Source organism: Saccoglossus kowalevskii, chromosome 6 (assembly GCF_978046115.1).
Source record: "Saccoglossus kowalevskii chromosome 6, keSacKowa6.1, whole genome shotgun sequence".
Classification (NCBI taxonomy): domain Eukaryota; kingdom Metazoa; phylum Hemichordata; class Enteropneusta; family Harrimaniidae; genus Saccoglossus; species Saccoglossus kowalevskii.
In genome coordinates this window covers 13692905-13720098 of record NC_140646.1, presented here as the reverse complement: position 1 = coordinate 13720098, position 27194 = coordinate 13692905, and the positions used below count along the sequence as shown (strand labels likewise).

Below are 27194 nucleotides of genomic sequence, written 5' to 3'. Positions count from 1 at the left end.
TGCCTGTGCTGTCCCCGGAGCAAGAAGCCAAAATGCTGCTACGGTGACAGGGTTCGGTGTGCCCGAGAAAGCCAGACCCCAAGACAATTCTGGGGGTAGTAGGCTTTCGAACTAAAGACCGAAACAGTTCTGCATATGATGGTATAGGCCGAAAAGCAGGCCCTGGGAGCTTCCAGTGAGTGCTGATGGTAGAGAAATCTGTCCGCATCAAATGCTGAGACTGACTTATTGCCTATGCGCAGGGACCCTTGTGGTCGTTCGGGCTGGGTCAGCAAACCAAGACTGACCTGCCCCGCTAAGACGGGACCCAACCTAAAGAGACCAAACTCAGTGGATTCGGTGTCTGTTAGGTGGTAGTTGATAAAGACGTTCTGCGTTCTCAAGAAGCCTGCCCTCCGTGTATGCTCGAGGGGGGGGGGGGCACCTGGCGCTAGCACTAGTGAGTTGGCAATCGCACAGACCTCATGCGCTCGTACTTTGTGCCTCTGCAAGCTCTGTGTCAAGGAAGTTAAAGTATTATAGACCTCTAATACAGTCGCAGTAAACCACCTGGTTATGAAAGTTGGGGAGGCAGGCCTATCCTGCCTGCCTGGGCCGTAACAAAAAAACATGTGCCTGGCGCCCCGTCCTGAATCCTTAGTACGGTTTGGTAGCAACTCCGTGCTCGAACTGGGCAAAGAAGCAATTTCTCCTAACCGTCCGGGCAGACAAAATTTGGCAGCCGGGGGATGACGATCGGGTGAGGATCGTGTCCTGGGATTTGGTTCTAGGCGAGAAACTCGATTCGTGTCTTTAGCACAACTTGATTGTCCATAACGGCAGTACATCATCCGAGAAGGACAATGCCCCCAGCTCTGGCTGATGCCTACCTGAGGCGAGGGGCCAGTAGGAAGACTATTTTCCACGCCAAAAATTTGAATGGTGCTGATCGGAGAGGCTCAAAGGGCAGTCTGCTTAGAGCGGACAACACAGCCAACAAGTCCCAGTTGGGCGGTTCCCTTGTATGGGGTCTTGGCGTCTGGAAAGCAGTAAATAGTCTCCTAATAATAGGACAATCGGCTAGTCTTGTTCCCGTACGTTCTCAATGGTGAGGGACAAGGCTGACCTGTAGCCAACGATCGCTGCGTAGGACAAACCCCCACTTCGTCAAACAGGTGGATGAGAGAGCCTGCTACCTGGCCAATAGAGGGATGGTATGAATCCATCTCCCTTCCGCTACACCAATAAGTGTATGCTCGCAGCCTAGAAATGTAGGCTGTGTTGGTGGAATCCCTGTTTGCCCTGGCCAGGACATTGGCAGCCCGCGCAGATAAAGCTTTCGTATGTGCAGGTCTACTGAGAGCCTCTATGCGTGTAAGTGATACCTACTGGGCTGGTTGGTAGTGTGCCGTCTGGTTGGGACGGCAGGTCTGATATGTCTGGAAGCACTACTGGTGTTTCGACTAGCATTTCCGACAGAAGTGGAAACTAGGCCTTGCTTGGCCAATTGGGTGCGACCAATGATAATATGCAGGTGTGCATCTGTTGAAGTTTTCTACGGTGCCTGGAGAACTAGCCGGAAGGGAGGAGAGGCGTACACAACTAAGTGAGTCCACGGGGTTAGCAAAGTGACCCTGGCCCAGGCTCCTGGAGTCGACAGGACTGTTTTGTACCTCAGGAGCTTGGCGTTCCGTGGTGCGGCAAACCGGTCTAACCTTGGACCGTCCCACAGCCGAAACAGCCTGGAGGCTACCCACTGGGTATCAGCCACTCCGTGTTCTGGGGACAGAGCTGCCCTGAAAGGGCATCTGCCAGACTTTTCCTCACCCCTGGAAGGTGGTGTGCGGTTAGCTCCTCATTGTATTCCAGGCACCAAAGGAGGATTTGCTCCTCTAGGACTGACAACGATGGGGAATGCGTCCCCCCTCCTTCTTGAAGGAGACCACCGCTGCGTTGCCTGGTCTCAAACTATGGGTAGAAAGCGTGGTAGCGCTAAGTATACTGCTTTCAGTTCGAGCTGGTTGATATGGTAGTCCCGAAACTAATGCGGGAGCCATATTCTTGGGCTTGTTCGTCCCATAGATGTGCTCCCCAACCTTGGGAGGAGGCATCTGTTACCAGAGTCATACCTGCGGTGAGTGGGTCCAAGGGGTTCCCCTGTCCGAGGTTGGCCAGTGACGACCACCAGGGCAGGGCTTCCTTCACTTAGTGCGAGATCAAAACCCGTCTAGTTCCCATAGGAGAGCTCGGCGTTATAACAAGCGTTATACCGAGCGGCTGCGTAGTGCGGCCTGGGGAACGACCCTTTGAACCAAGGTCATCATTCCAATGGCCCGCATTAGTTCTCGGATGGACACTGAGGGAACGCTGACTAGGCGTTCGGCTAGGCTGCTTAGCGCTAAGCAACACGCTTGAAATAGCTATACCAAGCTTACCTCTGTGTCAAAACTCCATGCCCAGGGACACCAACAGTGCGTTGGACCAAGATGGGACTTGTCGATTTACTAAAGAGCCCAACTGGTGAAGTAAATTCTGTGTTAGCCTGACGTGTTTGGTTATTAACCCCTTGTCCGGGTTGTGTAGTAACCAGTCGTCTAGGTACGGATTGAGGTGTACCAACATTTGGTGAAGCAGCAGCACTACCAGTATCATCACTCTGGTGAACATGTAGGGCGCTGTGCATAACCCAAACGAGGGGCACCCAAAATTCGAATACTTGGCCCAGCTGGGCGATTCGAAGGAGATAGCAACTCGCTGGGTGCATCGGTATGTGCAGGTAGGCCCCGCTTAAGTCTAGTGTGGCTAGCCAGTCGAAATGGTGGATGGAGAGAAGAACCCTGAATGGTGTCTCCATGTGGAACCGATCGAGGAGCACGTACTGGTTCAGTCTGCCTAGGTCCACAACTGGACGCTCGCCACTTGTAGATTTGGTACTACGAACACATTTGGGTAGAAGCCTGGACTTAGTTCAGGCTGATCTACCCTGTGTATGGCGCCTTTTCCCAGCAAACTGCTACTTCCTGCCTGATTGCTTCCACCTTGCGGGAGTCCCCTGGCAGTGCCCAATAAGGGAGACACTTACAGGGGAGATGGAGATTTCCATGGTAACCAGGAACAGAATGTCACCACCTGGAAAGGTCCAGGAATCAGTCACCCACTGTCTCCAAACCGGACTACACCGGCACAATCAGTGTACGACAGGAATATGTGGCCATGGGTTCGGCAGTTGCGAGGGGGGGGGGGTGCTCTCTTCTCCTATGAGGTGAGTTCCCCAAGGCCTGAAGTAGTCACTAAGTTGTGACCTGGCCACTCGCCGAACACATGCCTGTCCCCCGGTTGCAGAGGTAAGCGTCAAACACGCTTCCCCCACTGCTGGGGTAGACGTCCGCCCGAGGAGGGTGAGGAGCCACCACCTGACTCTTCCCTCCCATGGAAGGGTATGAGCGCTTGCCTCCTGGCTGACTCTGGCTAGCGGACTACGCCCTAGGGAATTGTGTTTTCTGTGCTTGGGGTGCCCTCAGCTTGCTCTTGGCAGGGCTAACTGGCTAGCGAATTCGATCTGAACTCTCTGGTTCATTGCACTCTGAAGCTCCAAGACTGTACCCACCATTCCCCGAACAAAGAGGGTGGAAGATGTCCAGTCTGCGCCACTGTGGTGGGGAAGTACCCCCTTACTCAGATTGCTGGCGAAATCACAGGCGTCTAAGGCCGCGTCTCGTTGCGCGGTAGTGGCCCCGGCCAAGAGAGGCAGGTGACACTAAGGGATGTCACACGTAGATGTGCGGTGGCCCACCATTAAATGCGTCGTCTGGTCTAGGAGGCTGATGCGTTCTGCCTCCGAGGTCTCAGAATCCTGGGCGCACACAATAATGCGTTCAAGCAACTCTGCCCTCAGGGCGTGATGGATTGTCTCAGATTGAGCTGGCGAGAACACCCATGGAACGCGGCTGTCCCCCTTTACCCGGTCTGCCCAACGGAAATTTGTGGTACCGGGGTCTGGGGAAGAAGCCTTGGGATCTGGTTGGGGGTATTTTGGTCTCATCCCACACTTTGGGGGACTGATCCCGAAACCACACCGACCGGGTAGCGTTTGGTCCAGCGGAAAGTGTTGCATAAGATTTTACCCCACCCGGGGGCCTTAAGCGTTACCTCCTCCGCGGCTGACCAACGTCCACCCATCAACAACCTTTGCGCGACCTGTGCCCCACTCCTTACTCGGATGGACAGGGAGAGACATGCCGATGGGGTTGCTTTGGATCCCGATGCCCGTGATCCCATAAGCGTTGAAGCAACTGAAAGTGGTCGCCTTAGGATCAGGGGTGGGGGTATTTACATCGCAACACTAAGATCGATGGAACTCCGCATCACCTCAAAAGCCTGGCTCACCGAGTCGTTACGGATGGAAAACTCTGAGCAACCGCGTGAGGTACCGGCTGTTTCCGTCTCCTTTTCACTTTAAATATGTGAGAGGGAGCGTGTTCGACTGTGCGCTCATGACAGGGTTGGTTCCCTCTGGGGACGCCCGTGGGTCGGTAAGAAGGGAGTCAAAAACCCACAGCGGAGATCAGACGCAAGGGTATATTTGTTACTGTTGTACAATTATCGCGCAACAGACCCTGGCTGGCTGAAATTAGGGGGGTCAACGTGTGCCCTGCCCTGAAAGCCCTGCGAAGGCTTGGCTGCCAGCACCCCATTGGCATTCAGTGCCCGAGGCTCCAGAGGAAGTCCGGTGCAATTAGCCAGAGCCTCGGCCTGACCCAAATTAGTGGGAGAGCCGCGGCTGGGAACAGGGGTTCCCCGGAAGAGACGTGTTTGAATGCAAACATGCTTTCGTGTGTCTTCCTACTTGCCCACCGGGGGCCGGCCGCAGTGGAGACAGCTCGCTCCGACTGTGTCTGATCTACCCGGCCTGCCAGGGAAGCAAATTGCCCCAACAGTTCTTCCACCAAAACCCTCAACTAGGAAACAAACCCGGTGCCGTGTGAGGAAGGATTCACAAAAGGACCCACGACGGGCCCCATAGGAGGAAAAACCTCCAGAGGCACAGCCTCGCTGTAGCCGGTAAAATCGCGTAAACCACCACGTGAAAAACACAGACTGTGAGAATGCTCTCCGATCAGCGGGGGAAGACCGAAAAAATATCGGTACCTCCACTGTCAGGACTCCTAATGGACGTCCCGGTACGCGAAGCACTGGTAGCCGAGTGTGAGGACTTTCCACTCATGCCAAACAGGCAACTCACTTTAACCGATTTTTTTACTGGACGCGCGACCTTGCTGACAGTCAGTCTCAGCGATTTGATGGCTCTGAAAAAAAGAATATCTCGCACGCAGCCACGGCAAAAAAACGTATCGAATGCAGGTTCTATGCTGGTAAATTCTGAATATAATCACTGCACAGTCGACTCGAAAACGAGGAGGCCAAAAAACGGCATTACATCTATTCATTTCTAAATACGTAGATTAAGCATGAGGGACATGGGAAGCGAATTACAGTAGTTAAAGGTGCCGCCACGAAACCAACAAGTGTTGTGAAAAAAATATTACACACAAAGGAGAAAACGACACAAGGGTAAAGAAGACAAGAAAAACTTATCCTACCAGCTAGAATGTCGAATGCCGCCCAGCGGCAACAACCCAAGCTAGAAACCCGGACAGGAAAAAAGCAAGCGATCCAGGCAGAGCTTGAGATTTCATCTCCATTCGAGGTGGAGAAAAAATCAGAGTAATTGTACAGCCGTTAATGGTGCTGCCATATGGCCTCGGTCACATGGTTTGTGACGTAAGGGAAAGAGAATCTTGGGGTCATGGGGCTTCCCCTGACCTAGATTCTATCTCTCAGTCACTGGCAGAATCGCTGATTAATGCCTACAGTTCAAAATAGTCATTTTGACTGACTAGAGTCTATGGTAGGTAATTGAACGTAGTGAATTAAATGTGTTCTTGTATGAATGTGTTGGAATGAATAGGTTCTGGGATGAATGAAAATGTGCTGCAATGAATGTGTTTCGGAAAAAATTTGTTCCTTGATGAATGAGTTTGGGACAAAAATGTTGCTGAAATGAATGTGTGTGCATGCTGTGATAAATGTTTGCTAAAATGAACATACACTGAAATTTAATTGTAAGGGAATGATGTTTTCCTGGATGAATGTGTTGCACAGGTTAATTAAATGTGTGAATGAGTGTCTGATGGAGCTGATGAGTACATACTTACCCAGAGTATGCATGTTTTATCATTGGAGCATGTCAAAACCTTAGTGTCGTCACAACAGAACTGACATCCTGTAACACTATCTTTGTGACCACGCATCACTTTGATTTTCACCTGTACAGAGTAGAACAAAAGCATACTTCATATATTCACAGGATGAACACAATAAGAATATAGTAAAATGGGGCAAAATGGGCCACTTCTGTTACACTTCTTATCATTTATTTTGTCTGTCTGTATGTCTGTGAACAGAATCGATAACTCAAAATGTTATAGTTTCTCATGAAATTTGCAGGAGAGGTTTCCCTAGACACAAGAACAAATTCATAAACTTTTATTTTAGATTTGGGACTGGTTACTCATAAAAACAGCAATTTTGAAAATGATTTTTCATTTATTAGGATATTAATGACTTCTTATGAAATTGTAAGAAGAGTTTTGTCCTTGGAAAAAATGCTTAATTCATTAAACATTGATTGTAAATATTAACGTGGGATGCAGCCAACTTGTTTTTTTAAACTGCGCATTTTTCTGCGCATATGTCTATGCGCGTGCGTCACAAATCTCGAGGTGAACATTGGAGGTCAGGTCAAACACTTTCTTTATGAAGCGCTGTGTTTAAATTCCTGTACAAGTATGTTTCGTAATAAAAACGGCAAATTTGTTACTCGTGGAGTTTTCGAGCGAGAGATTGTACGGTTAGATGGCAGTTACAAACATGTAACAAGTGGTGAAACAGTGTACGATCCTAATGACGATCAGTCCTACCACAGTCGAGACGCCGAACCTAGCGACGATGTACCCGTTGTCATCGACATTCAGCACCAGGAAGAAGTAGTGACATCTCCCGGTAAAGTCAATTATCTAGATGATGATTGTGTTCCTGTAGAGGACAGTGTACAATTGTCTGATTGGAAGGTGGGTCGTCGTGTTGTAGATCTTGGAGTGCTTGCTAGAGACCTCGATGCGTGTAAACAGTGTAGTACACCGTTGCGTCTGAGCTCCTGTGTAGGTGACAAGTGTTACGGCCTTGGATAATTCCGGTGTGATAATTCAGGGTGTTTACTTATTAATCGCGTATATACAGGCAGCAGGCACAGACAGGAAGGAAAGACAACAGGATAACCCCTTTGGGATATTAATTCCAAACTCGCAATCGGTAAGTTGCATAGCTTCATGGTATGTTGTTGCTGCTGTTATATGTATTCAAGTTGTAGATGTTAGAAATGATATATTTTCAAAGCAATATTACATTCAGTTCTGTAACTCCAGATATCAATGAAATCCCAGATCCTGTCATACCACCTGGTCGTACACCACTCACTAATAAATCAGTTAACTTTGTTGTTTTTGATCTGGAGACTACAGGCTTAGGTGAGAATGAAATGTATTTACTTACCTTACAATATAAGTTGAGTGTTTATAAAGTTGATAAACATAATCATGCATGCACTGAATTGTTTGTGAATCAGATTCACCAAAAATTAATAATGATTTTTAGCTCACATGGCAGGTAATGAGTTTGGTGTATCTGTGTGCATGTGTCTGTATGGGTGTGTGTCCCTGTGTAAACAATTTCAGATACACATATATTGTTAGGGGGGATGTAATGAGTGCAATGAAATTAGTACAAACATGTACATTTATTTACCTACTGCTAATTTCTATTTTTTTCTTATTTCAGATACACAAGCAGATATTGTGCAGATAGCAGCTGTGCTGTGCCTGATAATTGCTTCAATGCATACACATTTCCTTCAAAATGTCTTTTGGTACAGAATTGGCAACAAAAATTTCAGTTAATCAAAATACTGGCAAAATGTTTTATGATGGTAAAGAAGTTAATTCAGTGCCTTTGAGAGTGGGGCTCTCAAATTTCCTTTTATGGTTGAAATTAATTTCAAATGTTGTTTTAGTTAATCATAATGGGTATTTATTTGACAGTTGTTTATTATTAGGTCTTTACAACGATGTAACTTAGTTGAGGAATTTCAGACCTGTTGTACAGGATTTCTAGACACACTTCCTCATTTTAAACATGTATATCCTGGTAGATCATCCTATAAACAGGAATGTCTTGTTCATGATATTCTTTACAAAACCTATGAGGCACATAATGCACAGAATGATGTCATAGCATTACAAGAACTGTTTTTGCAATCTAATCACAGTAATAGTTTACTTCACTCTTTCTCAATAGACAATATTCTTCAGGTCATTCACTTCGAGGACAGGAAAAAGTTTAACCTGTCAACATTCAAACCTATGATTGAGTCATGCACAATCTCAAAATCCATGGCTGACAAAATGGCATCATCTGGTCTTCAACATCAGCATTTGCGTATTGCATTTCAAAGAAGAGGTGCTGATGGTATACGTTCAATTTTTACAGAATAACATAATGGAAAGGCTAGAGTAACAATATCAAATAGGATCATAAACTCTGTCACTACATATTTTGAATCAAGCTGATCAAAAGTAATTTTAAGTGACTGTCTTATTAATGCACTGTGATCAAATATGATTTGACACTGCAAATGTACCCTTTCAGGGATATATATTGTATTTTATTTGTGTATATTGAGCAGAATGATCTTATAATATACATGTATTACACATTTATTGTTTACTAGTTTACCAGAATCATATCTCTAATAAAAATAAACTAAAATGTATATATACATGCATTTATGTTTACTCAGAAAATAAAATGAATTTTTGTATTTATGTAACTTTTTCATTACTTGCCACCTTCATTCTTCTGTATGATAGGAGTAAATAAAACCGGCCCCTCTCCCTACCCCAAATCACCTACCCTAGATTGGTCATAACGTGATCACATAACACACTGGATGTAGCAGGTAAATAAAGCATACCCTACCCAACTCTCCTACTTTGGATTGGTCATAATTTGATCACATAACACATACATTTTGGATGTAGCAGGTAAATAAAGCATACCCTACCCTAGATTGATCGAAAATGATCACATAACTAGGGAAGTTGCCACGTATAGTTGTATTGACTGATGCACCTTCCCTTCCACCGTGGTATTATTGTAATGCAATAACAGATTGGATGTGGTATTAAACTGCCCCTTTCCCTTTCACCTCAACAAAGATAGGTCATAACTAAAATAATATGTATATTGTCACCTTTAATATTTACATTTACATGGCATTAAATTTGACACATTCTTAACTTTTAAAATAAGGTTGCCATAGCTACACAAAATTTACATCCCCAAGATAAACATTTCATCAATTTAGTTTTAAATTTTTTTACATTTTTTCCATACCTACCACGGTTACTTGTTGCTATGGAAACCACTAGATGGCCATTACCGGTGTTATTAGGATTCATGTGATTTGTTAAGTAAATATCTTCAAATCAAGATCGGTGACCCCCTATTTTTTAAAGCTTATTTGATTAAGGGTAAACTAACCAAGCTATATGGGGAGTTTTAGGAAATCGCTGTGCTGCTATTATAAAAAATTTTAATAAAATAATGAAATTTAAAATTGCAATCATCTCCAAAAATGCAGATAATTTAGCATAATTCAGTATCATTTCGCTATACAGAGCTTTGATTATACGTTTCTGATAAACTGACTGATTCACCAGATATTGAAGTCATATTTAAGAAAAAATATTATTTTTCTGATTTTTAGGAGTTAGTTTAGTCTATGTCATGAATTGCTCAGTTTTAGGCACTAGAGGGCACCACATCTCCAAAAATTGACCGATGACCATACATTTTTTTTTGTTCTTGAATACTCTAAACTTAGTTCTGCTACTGTAGAGAGTTTCAGAAAATTACTGTGTAACATTACCCTTAGTAGCTACCCTCCTTAAGAGTTCTGAATCAGGTTGCCATGAAAAGAGTGATATTTGGGAATATGTTTTTAGTGATAACTCAAAAAGATATAGATGAATTCTCGTAAATTTTTCAGGATGAGTTACCTTGGACATAGGAACCAAGATTATAGTTCATAAAGTTGTGAATCTAGTTGCCAATGAAACAGCAATTTGGAAAATTATCTTTTTCATTTATAACTCAGAAACCGATGGATTCTAATGAGAAGAGGGGTTGCCTTTGAAAATCAGCTCCAATTGGTAAGAGGTTGGTTGAGATTTGAATCTCATTGTCATGGAGAAAAGATAGTTTAGAGATAACTCAAAAAGTTAACAATAAATTGTTATGAAGGGTCTTCAACCATAAGCCAAGCAATTCTATTTTAGTAAAGATCTGCACCCAGTTGCTATTGGGATGTTGTTCTGCAAAACACCAGGGTTATTTAGCAATTTAATTATACACATACATTGTATTTTTGCTCTCTCAATCAGGCATGCATAGAATTATGATCTCACAGTAAAGTTGTAACTCTGGGCCATTGTCAAGACGAGATTAATTGTAAAGACAAGATTAAATGTAGTGATTTATAGATGTCAGAAGGTAACTGCATGCACTAGAGTCGTTTGTTTCTGGGTGACCTTGTAGACTCGGCTGATTGTGAATGACTTGGTGAGGTGGTCATTGATTACAGATTTGTCAGCTGGTAATGTCACTGTTACTGTATCAAGAACGTTAAAACTTAAACTCATAAGCCTCTACTCACTAATTTGTACCTCTGTTGAACCAGTTGATAGTACTGCCCCCAAAATGCCAAAATAGTGAAAATAATTGGTTATACAGCATGTGCCAACAACTTCTATTGGTAAGTGTATAAAGACAGGAATTTATTAATAATGAACTTATGAGGGCGCTGTGATGTGGTAAAGTACTAGATATTTAGGTTTACTCTCTCGTTGCTTTATGGCAATATTATATGCATAAAATCATAGGTTTTAGTCTATCCCATTATTATAAATTCATCTGTTCTGGTATTCCGCTTTGTTAGGTGACGATAATTACTGACAGCGACAGTTCCTCTTTCATTTACACGATTTTTACGATAAGCCTAGCGACCAAATTTGTACAATTTTGACAACATACGTTGAATACACATTTTACTATTTTCATGGATTTGTGTGTGTTCATTTGAAATAATAAATCCCTTTTTCAGTTTTAAAAAGTGTACAATTCTCTTCCACTGTTACCTGAGCTAGATCTTCATGTTCCCATGTTCCAGATGTGTCCTCTTTAGTGACTTCAATTTCGTCGGTCGTAATATCGAGGGCCAGAGCATCGAGGTCTTTGTCATCTTCTTCCATGTTTATTTACTGCAATTAGATACAGCAGTGTCTAGTAGTTGCTCACAGTTTTTCACATTGACATTCAAATAAGAAAACGAAAATACACCTGAGAAGCGGAATGTTATTGGTGTTGTTTAGTGTCGATGTGCCGTAAAACAGTATTTGTTTGCGAGTTGCGACTTACAGATCCAGTTATATAGTTACTTTGTTTATAAAGTAAACCAACCAATAACTATGTTCATAATTTGATATTTATATGCGTAACCAGCCACTGACATCCAATTCGCGTGTCGATATTCAACTACATTTTGTTTCCACGTAGTTTACCCTTTAACGACGGGAAATTATGATATATCCCATAATTCATAGTTCAAAATGGAGGACGGCGCAGAAGGTAGGTGTTTTCCGATTTCTGTGTTAAAACCTTTGAATTTACCGATTTTAACAGTCGTTCGTGTAGCACGTTCATCGGAGTAATGAAAACAAGTATTCAATTGCGTCTTTTTAAATGATGCATGGCTCTTCGTAATCATACGACTCAATGATGTTGTTTGAGATCATGTTGGTGACATCGTTTTCAGAATTTTACAGATGATCAACTCAACATGCCTATTTATAAATTATGCGATATGTCTGTAAATGACAGAAACGTATTTCTATCGTTGCATACGGTTACATGATTTATTAAGCATGGCGGATATTTAGTTGTTAGTTCTAACTGTTTAAAATGACCGACAATTGATAATAATAAATTTAACCAATTCTACACGCTAGAAATATAAAGAAACATGGTACATGCTTACAGAGAATTGCTGCTGAATATTCGTTATAAAATACACACTACTAGTACATGTAACTACTAACTAAATCAATGACTTGATTTGATAGTGTTTTTTACTGTACCACAGACCAAAATTGTGAAAAAAAAATAACAACAAATTTTCACCTGATGTACATGTTCTAAGACCCCGTCAGAGTGCAACTTTAAGGTAGAACTAGAAGCCTACTCATAATTTTTGAAAACAATTGTCATAAATTGCATGACAGTGTTGATTTATTTGATTTATTATTTAAAATCATGAAGCTACATGTACTGTCCCATGGCACCATGAAATAGCATTCTTTAGTGTATTACAGTGACATATTTTGAGAAACGTAAGGTATTTTTGTTTATGAGTAGGCTTCTACCTTAATGGTAGATACAGAGCAAAAATTCAGAATAAATAATCATGATTCCAACATTTGAGATTTTAATTCCATTGCAAAATATATCCCAAGATTGTTGAGTGCAGCTGTGAAAAGGTGTATACAAAATTTATATCTGAATTTATATATTATTTCAACATGTGTATTGCAATATTTGCTTTTCTGCACTGTACTTGCATTTATTCATCTTCAGTACTTACACAATGGTATCACTTCCTGACATTAATGTGTTGTAACCGTTTCTTTTCTGTAGGTGATATATGTAGAGTGTGCAGGTCAGAGGGGGCACACGATCGCCCCCTCTTTCACCCCTGCATTTGTACTGGTAGCATTAAATTTATTCATCAAGATTGGTAAGTATTTCCATGTAAATTGTTGTTTTCATTCAAGATTATTGTAGCATGTGCTTTCAAATTACTTTGTACTTTTAAGTAAACATCTTCTTATTCTTAATTGAGCAATCAAATAGATGTTCATGGTTAAAGCAGAACAAGATTGAATAGTAACAAGACTCAATTTCTCAATTTTCTAACAATTCCTTAGACTGATTTTCCAAGGAAGTGAGGATACTTAGTAGTCGACATACATGTACTGTCTCTGGGATAAAAGTAGCATGGTTTTGTTGGAAATATTAGTTATGCACAATATTAATCATTGATGTACAAATAGACAGAAAATATTATATTAATAATCAGTATGTTTGTTACTTGTACCAAGGTTTCTGCATCCTGTTCAGTTGATCTCAGTTTTATAATATAGATTTGTACTTTCATAAATGTACTCAATGTAAAATACTAATAAATTATACATTTGCCTTACTTAATGTTTTATTATCTTTTTTTTTTTTACCTGTAGCTTACTACAATGGTTAAAACACAGCAAAAAAGAATACTGCGAATTGTGCAAACACAAATTTTCATTTACACCAAGTAAGTTTTCATTTTTAGGTGTATATTGTGTGAACTATCGTTTAAAATTACATTCCAAATATATGATCTGCAGAAAACCTCTCACTCTGTCTCTGTAAGCTAGGTAAGGGTTTTGTACAGTTATGTAAAATGTTATCCAACAGAATCTTGAAATAGAATTCAGAAAGATCCTGAAATAGGTGTGAAAATGTCAAAATACACTTTTGTGAAAGGCATTGAGTGCATACAACAATTTTTGGTTTGGTGATTAGACACCTTGATCTCATTTCTGTCAAATGCAAACTAGTTTCAGTGCTCCAATATTTCAAGATTTGTTGCCATCCCAACTGATTTTATCATTTCTCATGGAGAGTATGAAAATTAGATGGTCTGCATATAATACAAACCGCAAGGTATATCTTAAATTATTGTTCAGTCAAATATAATTTTGAATAACAGCAGTTTTAAATGTTATTGTTCACTCCAGAGATAAATTGTGTTGTTGTTTTTTGCAGTCTATTCACCTGACATGCCATCTAGGTTACCTATAAAAGACATAGTGACTGGTCTAACTAGAAGTATGGCTACAGCTGTCAAATACTGGTTTCATTATACATTAGTCACATTTGCTTGGCTTGGAGTTGTTCCATTAACTGCATGTAAGTACTTGCTGTCCTTCTGCATATTGATATGCAGAGTATCTGCCATTATCAGGAAAATATCCAGAGGAAGGCATCTTATAAATTTATGCTCAGAACACCAGAATAATGAATTGATTTTCTTTTCTGCCATAGGTCGTATCTACAGAAGTTTATTTACTGGTTCACTTAGTTCGTTGCTTACCCTTCCTATTGATATGCTTTCAACGTAAGTAAACAAGGACTGTTAAATAAACACTTTGTATTCATCCTGTGACTGTAACTTTATGTGTTGTGCTAATAGTGAATGCAAGGGGTTTATGTTGCTTGTATTTATCTCTTATCTCATAAATGCAGCATTTTGAAATAAATTACAAGTTCAATAGTGATGCAGTTTCGGGATGTTGTGTTGCCTGTTTACCTCCAGCAGTTTGTAATTGTTAGGTATATAAAGAGTCCCCTTCTGCAGAGGTTTGGTATGTGGCTCACATAACAGTATTTACTGATTCTATACGATTTAATTCAATCTATCTAGATTGTGGGCTTCAGTGTTTAAGGCAAACCTCTAGGTTTACCTTTTCTGTATGTGTGTTGGATTGATATCGCAAAAAAATGATTATCAGATAAGAAAAAAGTTAGTGTCTTATCTGCAGTCTTGGTTAGTTCTAATCTGTTCTTAATAATTAACTGGTTTGCATAATGTCAGAATGTTTTTTTTTAGCATTTTCATGATTTTGAAAGTTCTGTCAGTATATTGACTGGATCAGTCCTTAGCCCTCGGTGTTATGATTGTTTTATGATATATTTCATCTCTTATATTCTAAAAAAAGCAGGCTCACAAAGTCGAGCAAGCAATTGTAATTGGCCCTAAGAAAGCTGAGAAGCTCATTCCTAGTTTTTTTTGGTTAATTTTGTGAATATTCACATTTGTTTTAGTATTTAAAAATCTTTATCGCTTTTTTTTTCACAGTGACAATCTACTATCAGACTGTTTTCAAGGTTGTTTTGTTGTTACCTGTACCCTGTGTGCCTTTATTAGTCTGGTGTGGTTAAGAGAACAAATTTTACATGGAGGAGGGCCAGAGTGGCTTGATGAAAACAATGAAGAACATCTTGGTGGTGGAGTGGCTGATGCAGCAGTGGTACCCAATGAACCTGTAGTGGAACCACCACAACCTGCTGCTGCTGCACCTCAAGTGAGTAATCAGGGCTTATGTAAAAACTTCTGTAAACCCTTATACTTCTGTAAACTGAAAAGTTTTCTCTATGTAGTATGTATGTGATGTGCTGCAGACTCTAAGCCATTGTCTGTGATTCATTCACTTTTGGATGCAACGTTTTCAGAGGACCTTGGTTAAATTATGCTGATGCATGTGTTCAACCAGGTCTGACTTAAGCCAGAATACCTTATTAAATTGCCGTACACAGTCCTGCCATGGAGTCACAAACATGCATTTATAGAAATTATATATCTTCCATCAGCATTGAATAATGAACTAACATTAGTGCATCTTTACTGATATTATGATGTATTAAACTTTGTTTTTTTCAGCCCGCTGAAAATAATCAGGGTGATGAAGTAGCGAATGTGGCAGCACAAGCTGGTGCAGCCAATGTGAATGATGGAGGACATCAAGCAGCAGTTCAACAACCGGCAAACAATGGAGCAGAGGCAAATAATGGTGCACAGGGTAAGTGAGTCTATGAATCACCCCTTTCTTGTATGACTTTTTTGCTTTCAATTTCGTGTAAATGCAATGCTTTGTATAGTTTATTTCATCACTAACTGTGTACCACCAGTACTGCGATCACCTGTTGCTAAGGTTAATGTGAAGGGAGGGTTTTATTGTAAAACTTAGTACAGATACACCTGTGTAGAGGCCATAGCAAATCATCAATCAGTTTCAGAGGTCACAGTGGCACCTCGTCAAACAGTGTATTTCGTATGTTATGAGATAAATTTGAGTGCCCTGTTTTGTTCACTTTGTACAAAAATAACTTTTATTTCTAATTCCTTGTGTATACTCCCACTCAGTATATACTGGATTCTGAAAAGCTCACAACTGCACACAGCCTGCATTAACTGTGGGGGGGGGGGGGTGAATCAGTTGTATGATTGCCTTCACATTTGATGTTTGTTTTGATATTTCAGAGGATGTCAATTGGAATGCACTTGAATGGGACCGTGCAGCTGAAGAGTTGACATGGGAACGAATGCTCGGTCTAGATGGTTCCCTTGTATTTCTGGAACATGTATTTTGGGTTGTCTCACTTAACACATTATTTATACTTGTGTTTGGTAAGTGTTCTCTTTTATATAGCCTCACTGCAATTGTAATCAAGAAATCTTGTTGCATGTGGATTGTTTATCTGTTGTTCAGCTAATCTGTGTCAGATTTATTTCCCTACCCGCACATTCATAATCGTTTGACCTTTGTACAGTGTACACCAACCAATCATATTACATCTGATATCATCACATGATTGTATGTTTCATATCAACATTATCAGCACTGTAATACAGTCAAACTCCTCCTTTATAACCACCTCTATATTAAAACTATCTGACTAGAGTGCCCACTTTTAAGCAGTATCAAAACATAATGTATGAGTAACCTGTGTATAAAAACCACCTGTCGTATGTGACCACACTTTCAGCAATATTTTGTAGATTTGCCATTGTTTAGAGACCAAAATAAATATTAGCATTCTGTTTATGAAACATTTTTTTTTAATTTCCTGAAGTTAAATTTATTTGATTTTGATTGTGGTCAACTCAAATAAATATGTTTTCGTTACAACAGTACCATCTCATTATTTTTTGTACCAATATTATGGTTTGATTATACATACGCAACAATATCATATGTTCAGAGTATGAGGCTCTGGTACATTATATGTCTTGTTTTGTTGTACATTTCAAAAGTAATAAATAAATAAATAATATCATGATTAAATAAAAAATATTACTATTTTCTTTGCAGCTTTTTGCCCTTATCACATTGGTAGGTTTTCAGTGATGATCTTTGGTTTTGAAGAACAGATGAGATGGACAGAATTTCATGGGCTTTTAACCACTATGTGTGGATATATTATGCTGGCAATGACCTTGGTTCTCTGCCATGTATCCTTAATTTTGGCGCTATGCTGAATGGTCTAATAAATGCTTGCACACTTTCACAGTTAGTGAATCAAGGGACTATGGAGATTGTTTCATGCAGTTTGTGTGACACTCACACAGATCTTGTATTGTAATTATGCAGTATTCCTATGCAGTCTACACTGGTTATATTTGCTGTTTCTGCGGCTGATGACTTTCCAAATGCTTGCAGATCTTACAGTTTGCTACCAAATTCATATATGCAGTTCGCAAGCTTTGACTTGTATTTGATAGATCACTGAATAACAATCACACAATGCATTGGAAATAACAGTTTAATATCTCTAGATATTGGAGTGTCACTGCAAAAAAAAAATAAATAAATATACTAGTATGGTAGTTTTTTCATATTCAATAATTATTGCATCATATGGAAACACAGGCAACATGAACAGTTTTCACTTCATATGATGTTATATTATGTGACATGGGTTCTTGAGTTGTCTTATTTCACACAGTGTTTACAGATTATTACCATCCTTGACTAGAGTTGTACAGTGTATGGCAGTTTTAATTAGCCTCAAGAAATGTAAACGCATTCTTGGTTTGTGTTATGTGGTGGTGAAAGTGTTTCTCCTTGTCGTAGTGGAGATTGGTATTTTCCCTCTAATATGTGGATGGTGGCTGGATATATGCTCACTGGTAAGAATTGGAACTTAGTTTATATTGTGAAGCTAAATCGAGAAAATTTTGATCTGTGTTCGGTTCTGCTACATATATTGTGAACTATGAGTGGTTTGAACAAGTGTTGCTTAAAATAAAATATATTTATTCTGTCAGAAGATGACGGAGATGTGTGTATGGTTAAAACAAGTGATATTTGAACAATTCGATATACAATAATTTGGTTTATGTTCACTTCATCATAGATGCCCTTCTAATGATGCAAATAATGTATACATGTCAATATACAGCCTTAGTATATTTGGTTTACAAACGAAATAAGTGTGTATAACTGTTGTATTTTCCCTTCTCAGTTATTTACAAATTTCCTATCGTGTATTCATTACAGATGCATCCTTACCTACTGATACTACTTATTTGTTAGACACAATTATCATAGCATATTCATATCAGCGCTTGTGCTTTTACTGTAGAATATATTTGCTGGATTTTATTTTCACTGAATCATCCCATCAGTAAAAATAGCAAAAAAGTATTTTACAGTAGATAAATATAGTAATGAGTTTTCAGTACAACACTTGAATTTAATAGTAGTGTTCTAGATCTATTTTCACAATTGTACATTTGGAGGTTATTTTTTTTTTGATTTTACAGCTCAGTTCAGCTTGGAATCAAATCATGTTGCTACCGGTAGTACCAGTTTTCATAATAAATCTTACTGTATTGTAAATCTTTCTTATTTATCCACAGTCTATGTTTGATGCGACCATTAAAGATCGAGAAACTAGTTTTAAATCAGCACCAGGAACAGCTATGTTTTTACACTGGCTTGTTGGAATGGTGTATGTCTTTTATTTTGCATCCTTCATTCTGTTGTTGCGGGAGGTGAGTACACATTGAGTTCATTTCCAGTTACACTTCTCACATTCACAGTACTGAACCCAGCTGAAGCACTTCAGTGAAAAATACACCACCTTTCTGATATTAGCACATCCTTGTGTATACCCACAAAGCTTTACTTACAACTACAGACTATGCCTTACTCTGCAATAATTGTTGGAGATTCATTAAGGTCTCGGGACTATAGGAGCTGAATATGAACGAATTTCGAGAAAGATGGTTTTTCATATTTAGTCCCTGTTCGGACGTAGTCTTGTAGACTTATGTTTTGCCCTGTGTGCGTCCGTGCATGCGTTCGTGATCACCTGTATCTCGAACATGCATGGACTGATTAAGTTCAAACTTCACTCATACATCACACATTATATGGGACATATGCACATGCATTTTTTTCATGATCCGATTAACGATAGCCGAATAGTGGGCATTTTAAGGCTGAAAATGCATCAAAATCGCACATTTTTACCATTCCATACCCGGATCTCAGTTATGCATGGAGGGATTTTGTTCAAATTTGGTACATACATTAGACATAATAGGACCTTGATGCACGTCATTTTTTTTTTTGTTTGGGTTTGAAATGGCCGACTGGCGGCCATTTTTTTTAAAGAATTCAGTTCTGGATCCGTACCTGAGACATGCCTAGATTGATCAAGTTCAAACTTCACACACACAAGGTACATCATGTCACAAATATGTATGTGCATTTGTTTCATGATCTCATTAATGATAGCCAAATGGCGGCCGCTTTAAGGCCGAAAATGCATTGAAATCGCTCATTTTCACCATTCCGGACCCGGATCTCAGTTATGCATGGACGGATTTTGTTCAAATTTGGTACCGGTACATACATTAAACATAATAGGACCTTGATGCACGTCATTTTTTTTTCGGATCAAGTTTGAAATGGCCGACTGGCGGCCATTTTGTTTTAAAGAATTCAGTTCTTGATCCGTATCTGAGACATGCCTGGATTGATCGAGTTCAAAATTCACACACACAAGGTACATCATGTCATAAATATGTGTGTGCATTTGTTTCATGATCTCATTAATTTACGATAGCCAAATGGCGGCCACTTTAAGGCCGAAAATGCATTTTCACCATTCCGGACCCGGATCTCAGTTATGCATGGATGGATTTTGTTCAGATTTAGTACAATGTGTTGTACATATGCAGGTGCATTTCGGATCAGACCACTGAAAGTGGTCTGAGATTTCAGTCATGATCTGCTTTGAATGTATATGTCACTCAAATAAGAACGGAACGAGAACGTGTCATTGACAATGACTTGTTCATATTGTTTTGAATTACTGCTGAACAAACACTAATCTGAGTGAATCTGTATTGACCTTCGTACTGCGATGTCATTTGTTTACATTTTTGCCAATCAACATGCAAATGTCTGATAACAAATAAAACTCGCTGATCAGCACTAACAGCGAACAACGCCATCAATTTAATTTTTGGGTCCGAATAGCCGGTTCTTGCCACTGCACACGTGCATGCATGGAAAAATGTATACAAGTGCGACACTACTTCAAAATTAATCACATGACAATTAGCTAATTTGCATACTATCGTTACTTTTCGCTAAATTGGTTTACCACTCACAACAGTTTCAAGACCTTGATACAGACTAAGTGATGTCATAGTGCAAATTTAAATACCCATGATTATATCATTGCGTTCATCTTCAGGTGCTGAGACCGGGTGTGCTGTGGTTTTTACGTAACCTCAATGATCCTGATTTCAATCCTGTTCAAGAGATGATCCATTTACCAATCTATCGTCATGCTAGACGTTTCCTCTTGTCTATTGTCGTCTTTGGCAGTACTGTTTTACTTATGCTATGGATGCCAGTACAGATCATCAAGAAATTTCTTCCTAATTTTCTACCCTACAATGTTTTACTGTCAAGGTAAGTACTGCCCACTCATGTCCTAGACTACCAACGTCCTTTGAGCACCATATTATTTCCAGCATAGTTTTGGTGCATTATTTTTTGATTTTTCTATATTTCTTATGGAATGGACCAAATGGGAAAATAAAATTATATTGGCTACAGATATTGATAAAAAAATTTGGGAAATTCTGAATAAAATTATGTGGGTTTAAATTTTTGAATGGTGGCTGAAGTTGCCTTGGTGTTCAAAGGGTTAAAACACTCCCATATGTATTTGATATTCTTCTTCAGGTTCAGTTTACCTTGTAGATATTTAGGCTCCCCGAACAGACACTGATGTCTTGATTTGCTTGAAGGGGAGTCATGAATGTAATCCCTCTCTCTTTTAAAGTCACCTTGTTGTAATTATGCAAGGTATGCATGCTTGTGTTTAAAATTCTAATACCAGAATAATCATGCCTTAAAATTTTATTTGTTATAACAGTGTGGTTGAATCGGCTTTATTTTTAAAACATTCAATTCATTGGCCTAATGTGTAAAATTGCTTCAATTCAATATTTTTTACATTGGCATCTACATGTTTTTTTTTCTGTACAGTGATGCTCCAGTCAGTGAACTATCACTTGAATTACTCTTACTGCAAGTAGTGTTACCAGCCTTACTAGAGCAGGGACATACTAGAACATGGCTTAAAAACTTAGTACGAGCATGGACTGTTTTTGCAGCATATATTTTGTAAGTATCTTGTATTATATTCTCAGCTTGTAGTTATCTTGATGTTATATTCTGTGATTATTAACAAATTGACTGAACTGATTATGAAATCTTTGTAGGGCATTTTCGGGGGGGGGGGGCATCCCTCCATGCAGAGCTCAAATAGCATCATTTACTGAAAACAAAGTCCACTGTTTCAGTTTATATGTGTCAATGAGCGCATCTTGATATAATCCAAAGACAAATTGTAAAATCTTGTAGATCTCAAACAATCTCAGAACGATGTGAATTGTGGGACTTCCATGATGTATTATACCTTAGAATAGACATGGCTGATTACCGGTAGTTAAAAACAAAAAAATTTGAATGTACTAAAACTTCTTGATTCTTTGTGGAGATAATATCAAATAACCAATTAAAATTTGGGGTACTGTGTTTATTGTCTGAATAGTACATGTTCTTATTTCAATGACAAAGGTGTGTCTATGATCAAAATAAGATATCAATGATCCAATATACAAGAAATGGAATTTTCTTTTATGCGCACTTCCTTTTAAATATAGCACATAAAATATCCCAAAACTTGTGTCCATGTAAACAATAAATTTGTAATATACTCGTACTTGAAATTTTTATTATTTACACATACAGGAATTTACGATCATACTTACTTGGAGATGTTCCATTGCATGATACTCAAGGAATAATTATCGGTGAATACGATGAACCTGAAAATAATGCCGCTCGTGCAAACATAGTTGAAGATGATAACAATGATGAGGGTGACAATGATCCCACCGATGATGATGATGATGAAGATGATTCAGATTCTGAATTAGATGATAATCATGACTCTAGTAGTGATGAAGATGTTGAGATGGAGGATGTTAACGCACCGGGAATCCCAGCAGCACAACCACTGGTTCCTGCCCAACCGGTGCCTGCTCCTGTTGCTGCTGCTGCTGGTGTGCATGGTCAAGCATTACATGCCGCTCATGAAGCTTTGTTAAATCAAGGTGGTCCTACTGGATTTAAACCCTATAAAAGACCTATATTCTTTGGAGTCCGGGTAAGTTACCACTCATTGATTGTTTACATAACTTATGTATTTGTCCAGTGCTCTCAAGTACTCTTTAAGCATGGTAGTTTCACCATTGCTGGCCACAGAGTTGAAGATTCTGCCTGATTGGCTGCACAATTCTAACACCTCTCAATCAAGCCAATTGGAAAGCATCTTGTTTGTAGACATGTACTTACAACAAGTCAAATCATGCTTCATGTCAACTCCTGAAAAGACCATGCTTGAATTTTTGATTAATGATTATTCCCATTATAATAATGCATCTGCAACTTGTATATTATTTGCCATAATTTGGCCTTTACCCGGGGAGGATGCTGACTTTCATTAATACCAGGTCAATCAGTAATGAATTTCAGAAGTTAATTCATTTATGTGCAATTCTTTTTTCAGCTAATACTTCTGGTTGGGCTTATGTGTCTGACTCTATTAATAGCCAGTTTTATCTGTCTGACACTTCCTGTGACGATAGGGAGGGCCATCATGTCACTGTGGATGGGTGAATCCAAAGTACATGAGCTGTACACAGCAGCCTGTGGACTCTATGTATGCTGGGTCTTCCTGAGGGCTGCCACAGTCTTCATGACTTGGATTCCACAAGGATGGATTGCCATTGCACACAGAGTAAAGGAGTATGCCATTCTGGTAAGTTAATGCTCTCTCACTTTCCTTGCTACTTTCAGTCTCCTGAGTAGAAATATAAGTAGTTAACAAGTTGTATTATATATACCTGTAAATATCGATACATCTTCAGTATATAAAATATATCATGAGTTCCTACATCACTGTTTCTCTCATTGCAGGCATTGAAAGCCCTTATAGTGGCAGCTTTACTCATTGGTTTGGTACCATTATTATTGGGATTGTTGTTTGAATTGGTGATTGTAGCACCATTACGGGTACCATTAGATCAGTCACCTGTGTTTTTCCCATGGCAGGTAGGATTATCTTATTAAATACCTTAATAAATTTGACTTGTAGTTATCTGTCAGTTTGTTTTAGGTAAGCCTCATGCGCGTTGTTTCTTAAATTTCAAGATTGTGATTAAATTTGAATTTAGTGACAATAAACACCTTTTGCACTTCATTATTGTAGCTTTATGTGAATATCTGATGACTCTGATATGTGCAAAATTGCAAAAAACTACAAAATATCGCCAAAATACTGCAGTAAATCAGAACAAATATGAATCTTTGTGTGTCTACATACAATGATACGATGCATTTAATTTGAGGAAAAATAGAACTAGAAGCCAAAATGATTATCAACATTCTAGCGCTGAAATTCCTTGAAAATTCAGGATGTATTTCTTACAGTTCACACAGATTCAGGCCAATTTCACCTAGAAAGAAAGAAAACTTTGGGAAAGAACTCTGAGTACAACTTAAACATAACATGTTAATCTCATTCTCAACAGGATTGGGCATTGGGTGTTTTGCATACAAAAATCATATGTGCAATAACAATGATGGGACCGAGTTGGTGGCTTAAACGAGCAATGGAACAGGTGGGTAATAAATATCAGTGAGGTTTACAAATATCTTTCCAGTTTTGTCCAAGTGAAAAAACTAAATTTGACACAACCAAAGAAGCACAATTCTGTGATCAGTCAAAATTTAAAACCTCATACATTACAGAAATTTGCCAAAATAATTAAGTGGTTGAATAAGTAGAAGAGCAACATTTTTAAGTGTTTGCAATGCAACAAATCTGACAAAACACTTATTACCTGAATGCCGTGGAGCTGTGACATTCAAACGTACAAGTCAAGATGAATGGCATAAATTTGACAAGCTGCTTTCCAGCACAAAGCTTTTAAAATATATTCAGTATAGATCAATGTTGTTTCATTGTTCGTTTTTTTTTTACTTAGGTCTATCAAGATGGATTCAGGAATCTCAACATAAAATTTATTCTACAACACTTAGCAGCGCCTGTGTTGTGTAGTCTTTTATTGGCATTGACAGTACCATACTTTTTTGCTGCTGGAGTGCTGCCACTTTTTAGTAAGTATTGAGTAATCATGATTGTTTGTAGGTATATCAACTAGTAATAACATCCAGTAGAATTTTGATGACTGATACAATTAAAACTGTTGCACGCAGAGCAATAGTGTGTCCCATATTTTGTTTGTGGAGTTAGGCATATTGAGTTGAACACCATGGATTCTAGGCAGTAGTGGAGTGAAGCATATTGAGTTTAACACCATAGATTTTAGGCCATGAAATATTTTTGATGTTCTTTTGTATAATAATGAATGCCTATAATATACATTTGTATACCATATTTGTCCCAATAGATGTGCACATAAAACAGCGTAAAATTGCATTTTTTGTATGCTGGATTATTAACATAATGGCATAGTTTGACCATAGACACATCTCTATTTACATTAATGGCATACACTAAAATCAGTATACCATTAGTCCTACAACGGTCTAACTTGAGTTTGACTGGCGATGAAGAATCTTTATTTGTTCTTAAAGGCCACTGGCCCATTTCACAAAATACATAGAAAAATAAATACACAACTATTCTAACTTGAGTCAATATATGGGTAATAATAATATTCACTTATCATTATATTTCAGGCCTGGGAGAGGAGTTCAATTACTTCTTTGTGCGCAGGATCTACCCATCAATGCTTCTCATAGTGGTGGTCATCGGGGTTGTTTCTTTCCAAGCCAGACAGTTCAAAAGATTATATGAACACATAAAAAATGAAAGGTAAGCATCTGCTTTTTATTGCATTGAAACGTAGTCTGTTCTTTAATTGGAATTCTGTCAATGGTGATATCTTGTTCATTAAAGAAGCAGGAATCTTTGTATTGGTATCCTTTGCTATAGATACATGAGGGATAACTGCACAGTCTTCTCAGGACATGATTCCCACAATTGTTTAATGTGCACATATCCAACATGTGATATACAAGAGTTGAAATTAGGAATTAAAGTTGCCTGTCCACTGGACCTGATTTGATGATGTATATGTTCCTAGCAAGATAAATAAAAACATTATTTGAAATAAAATTGTCATTTTTGACAATAAATCTTGAAAATCTGAAAACATTTTTTTTTTAGACGTTGGTAACTAAAATTGATGCACATCACACAGAATTCATATCTACCAAGTTGTAACTAACATTGTAAATTACACTCTTTCAGGTATTTGGTTGGACAGAGACTCGTCAACTACGAACGAAGACGTACTGCTAAACTTTCTTCTTAACCTGTGTAAATTATCATCAGAAATCAATCTAGAATTTTATTTTATTTTTGTGTATGTTGGTTCTACTGTCTAAATCCAAACTACCACATAACTTTAGACATTTTTTCAATTGACTGTAAATATAATTTTGTTTCCCCTACTGCCCTTTTTAATTAATTAATTTACATACAGTTTGATATGTTGATAGGAATGAACAGGACGAATTGATTTTTTTCTGGATTCCTGCATGTTTTGTCTGTTTTCAGTCGCGCATTTATATCAACAATTGACAAGAATTGTACTGTTTTACGTATGCTGCAAGTAACAAGTCATTATCATACTATTCATCACATTGTTCAGCTACTTTTTATATTTGGGTTTATGTTGATTATCGATTCCAGATGATTTTTATCACGTACTGAACATAAAGATTGTACAGATTTACTGATGTTGACGTCTGACTGACACTGATTTTGGCTGCGGCTGTAGACTGGTTTACTGGTGTAACCCCATACTGTAACTCTCTTCAATTTCGCAAGAGACAGATTTTTGCCATTCAGTAAAAATCAATATTTGCAGCAGTAAAAATGTTACCGGGGTGCCAAACACCTAGTCATACAGCAACTTATATTGATACTTTTTTCCATAACAAATTCCATTAAATTTTCAAATAGCGAAATGCCTAGTCACGAACACAATTATTTACAGTACGTCTGATGTAGATTTAGTCAATCATCAGGTTCAGACAGGTAAATGAGACAAATGTACATTCAAAATATGGTTCTGCAATAAAATCAATCGTTTTATATTATATAAATGAACCTTGCACAGTTGGTGATGGTACAGTCTGTGGAATATAGCATAACTTTATTTTCTTTAAGTTGCTGACAAATGGTATAGTAAATGTCCTTTTTTTATGCAACTAGGATATTTATTATGTACAATGAATAAATAAATATTTATCAGATCATATATGAGGGGTGTTCGTATGTGTGTAATCTTTGTCCGATTGGCGCTTGGTTAAGCCTAATTGTTATATATTTGTTTTCAGATACACACAAACGTTCGTTATTAATGAACAATTAAAATTCCCTTTTTATTTCGGTTCTTGTGTAAGAAGACACAAAATGGTAATTGAGATTACCTTATAAGTCTGCTCTTTTGTTATCTTGAGAACTCGCTTATACATATTCTCTGACCTAATTTGTTTTTGGTGGAAATCTGATTATTAATTACTTAATTTGTTTTTGATATCTAATATAATTCGTCTAAATGTATGCAGTTAATTTATGTATACACAAAAAGATTAGTTGAAAGTTGTCATTTGATGATTAATAATTTAATACCTATAATGTAACATTGAAGGCATATATTTATATGTAGTTGCATTGATGTAACCAAATCCTCAATGGCAGATGCATTACCTACTTTGCTTACCTAACCCTAATCCTAGCCCCACACTTAG

General features: G+C 38.7%; 2 protein-coding genes across 2 annotated transcripts in view; one reads left to right on the top strand and one right to left on the bottom strand.

The window, feature by feature from the left end:
• The window catches only part of LOC100373873 (WD repeat-containing protein 88-like), a 30516-nt gene extending 18843 nt beyond the window's left edge, over positions 1–11673 (bottom strand). The window contains exons 1-2 of the mRNA XM_085500067.1: positions 11292–11673; positions 6195–6305 (exon numbers count right to left, since the gene is read on the bottom strand). Of these exons, the coding sequence (XP_085356193.1) occupies positions 6195–6305; positions 11292–11405 (225 nt within the window). The 5' untranslated portion in view covers positions 11406–11673. The remainder of the gene's footprint in view (positions 1–6194; positions 6306–11291) is intronic.
• Positions 11674–11715: 42 nt separating this feature from the next.
• Positions 11716–26701, top strand: LOC100374028 (E3 ubiquitin-protein ligase MARCHF6-like). The gene is made up of 20 exons (XM_002737408.4): positions 11716–11781; positions 12847–12946; positions 13449–13522; positions 14017–14160; positions 14296–14368; positions 15110–15335; positions 15692–15830; positions 16292–16438; positions 17124–17263; positions 17798–17941; positions 18674–18808; positions 20524–20744; positions 21327–21464; positions 22095–22512; positions 22915–23166; positions 23325–23459; positions 23939–24028; positions 24395–24527; positions 25113–25248; positions 25687–26701. The coding sequence occupies exons 1-20, from the start codon at positions 11763–11765 to the stop codon at positions 25748–25750; spliced, it is 2928 nt and encodes a 975-aa protein (XP_002737454.2). The 5' UTR covers positions 11716–11762; the 3' UTR covers positions 25751–26701.
• Positions 26702–27194: the final 493 nt, after the last annotated feature.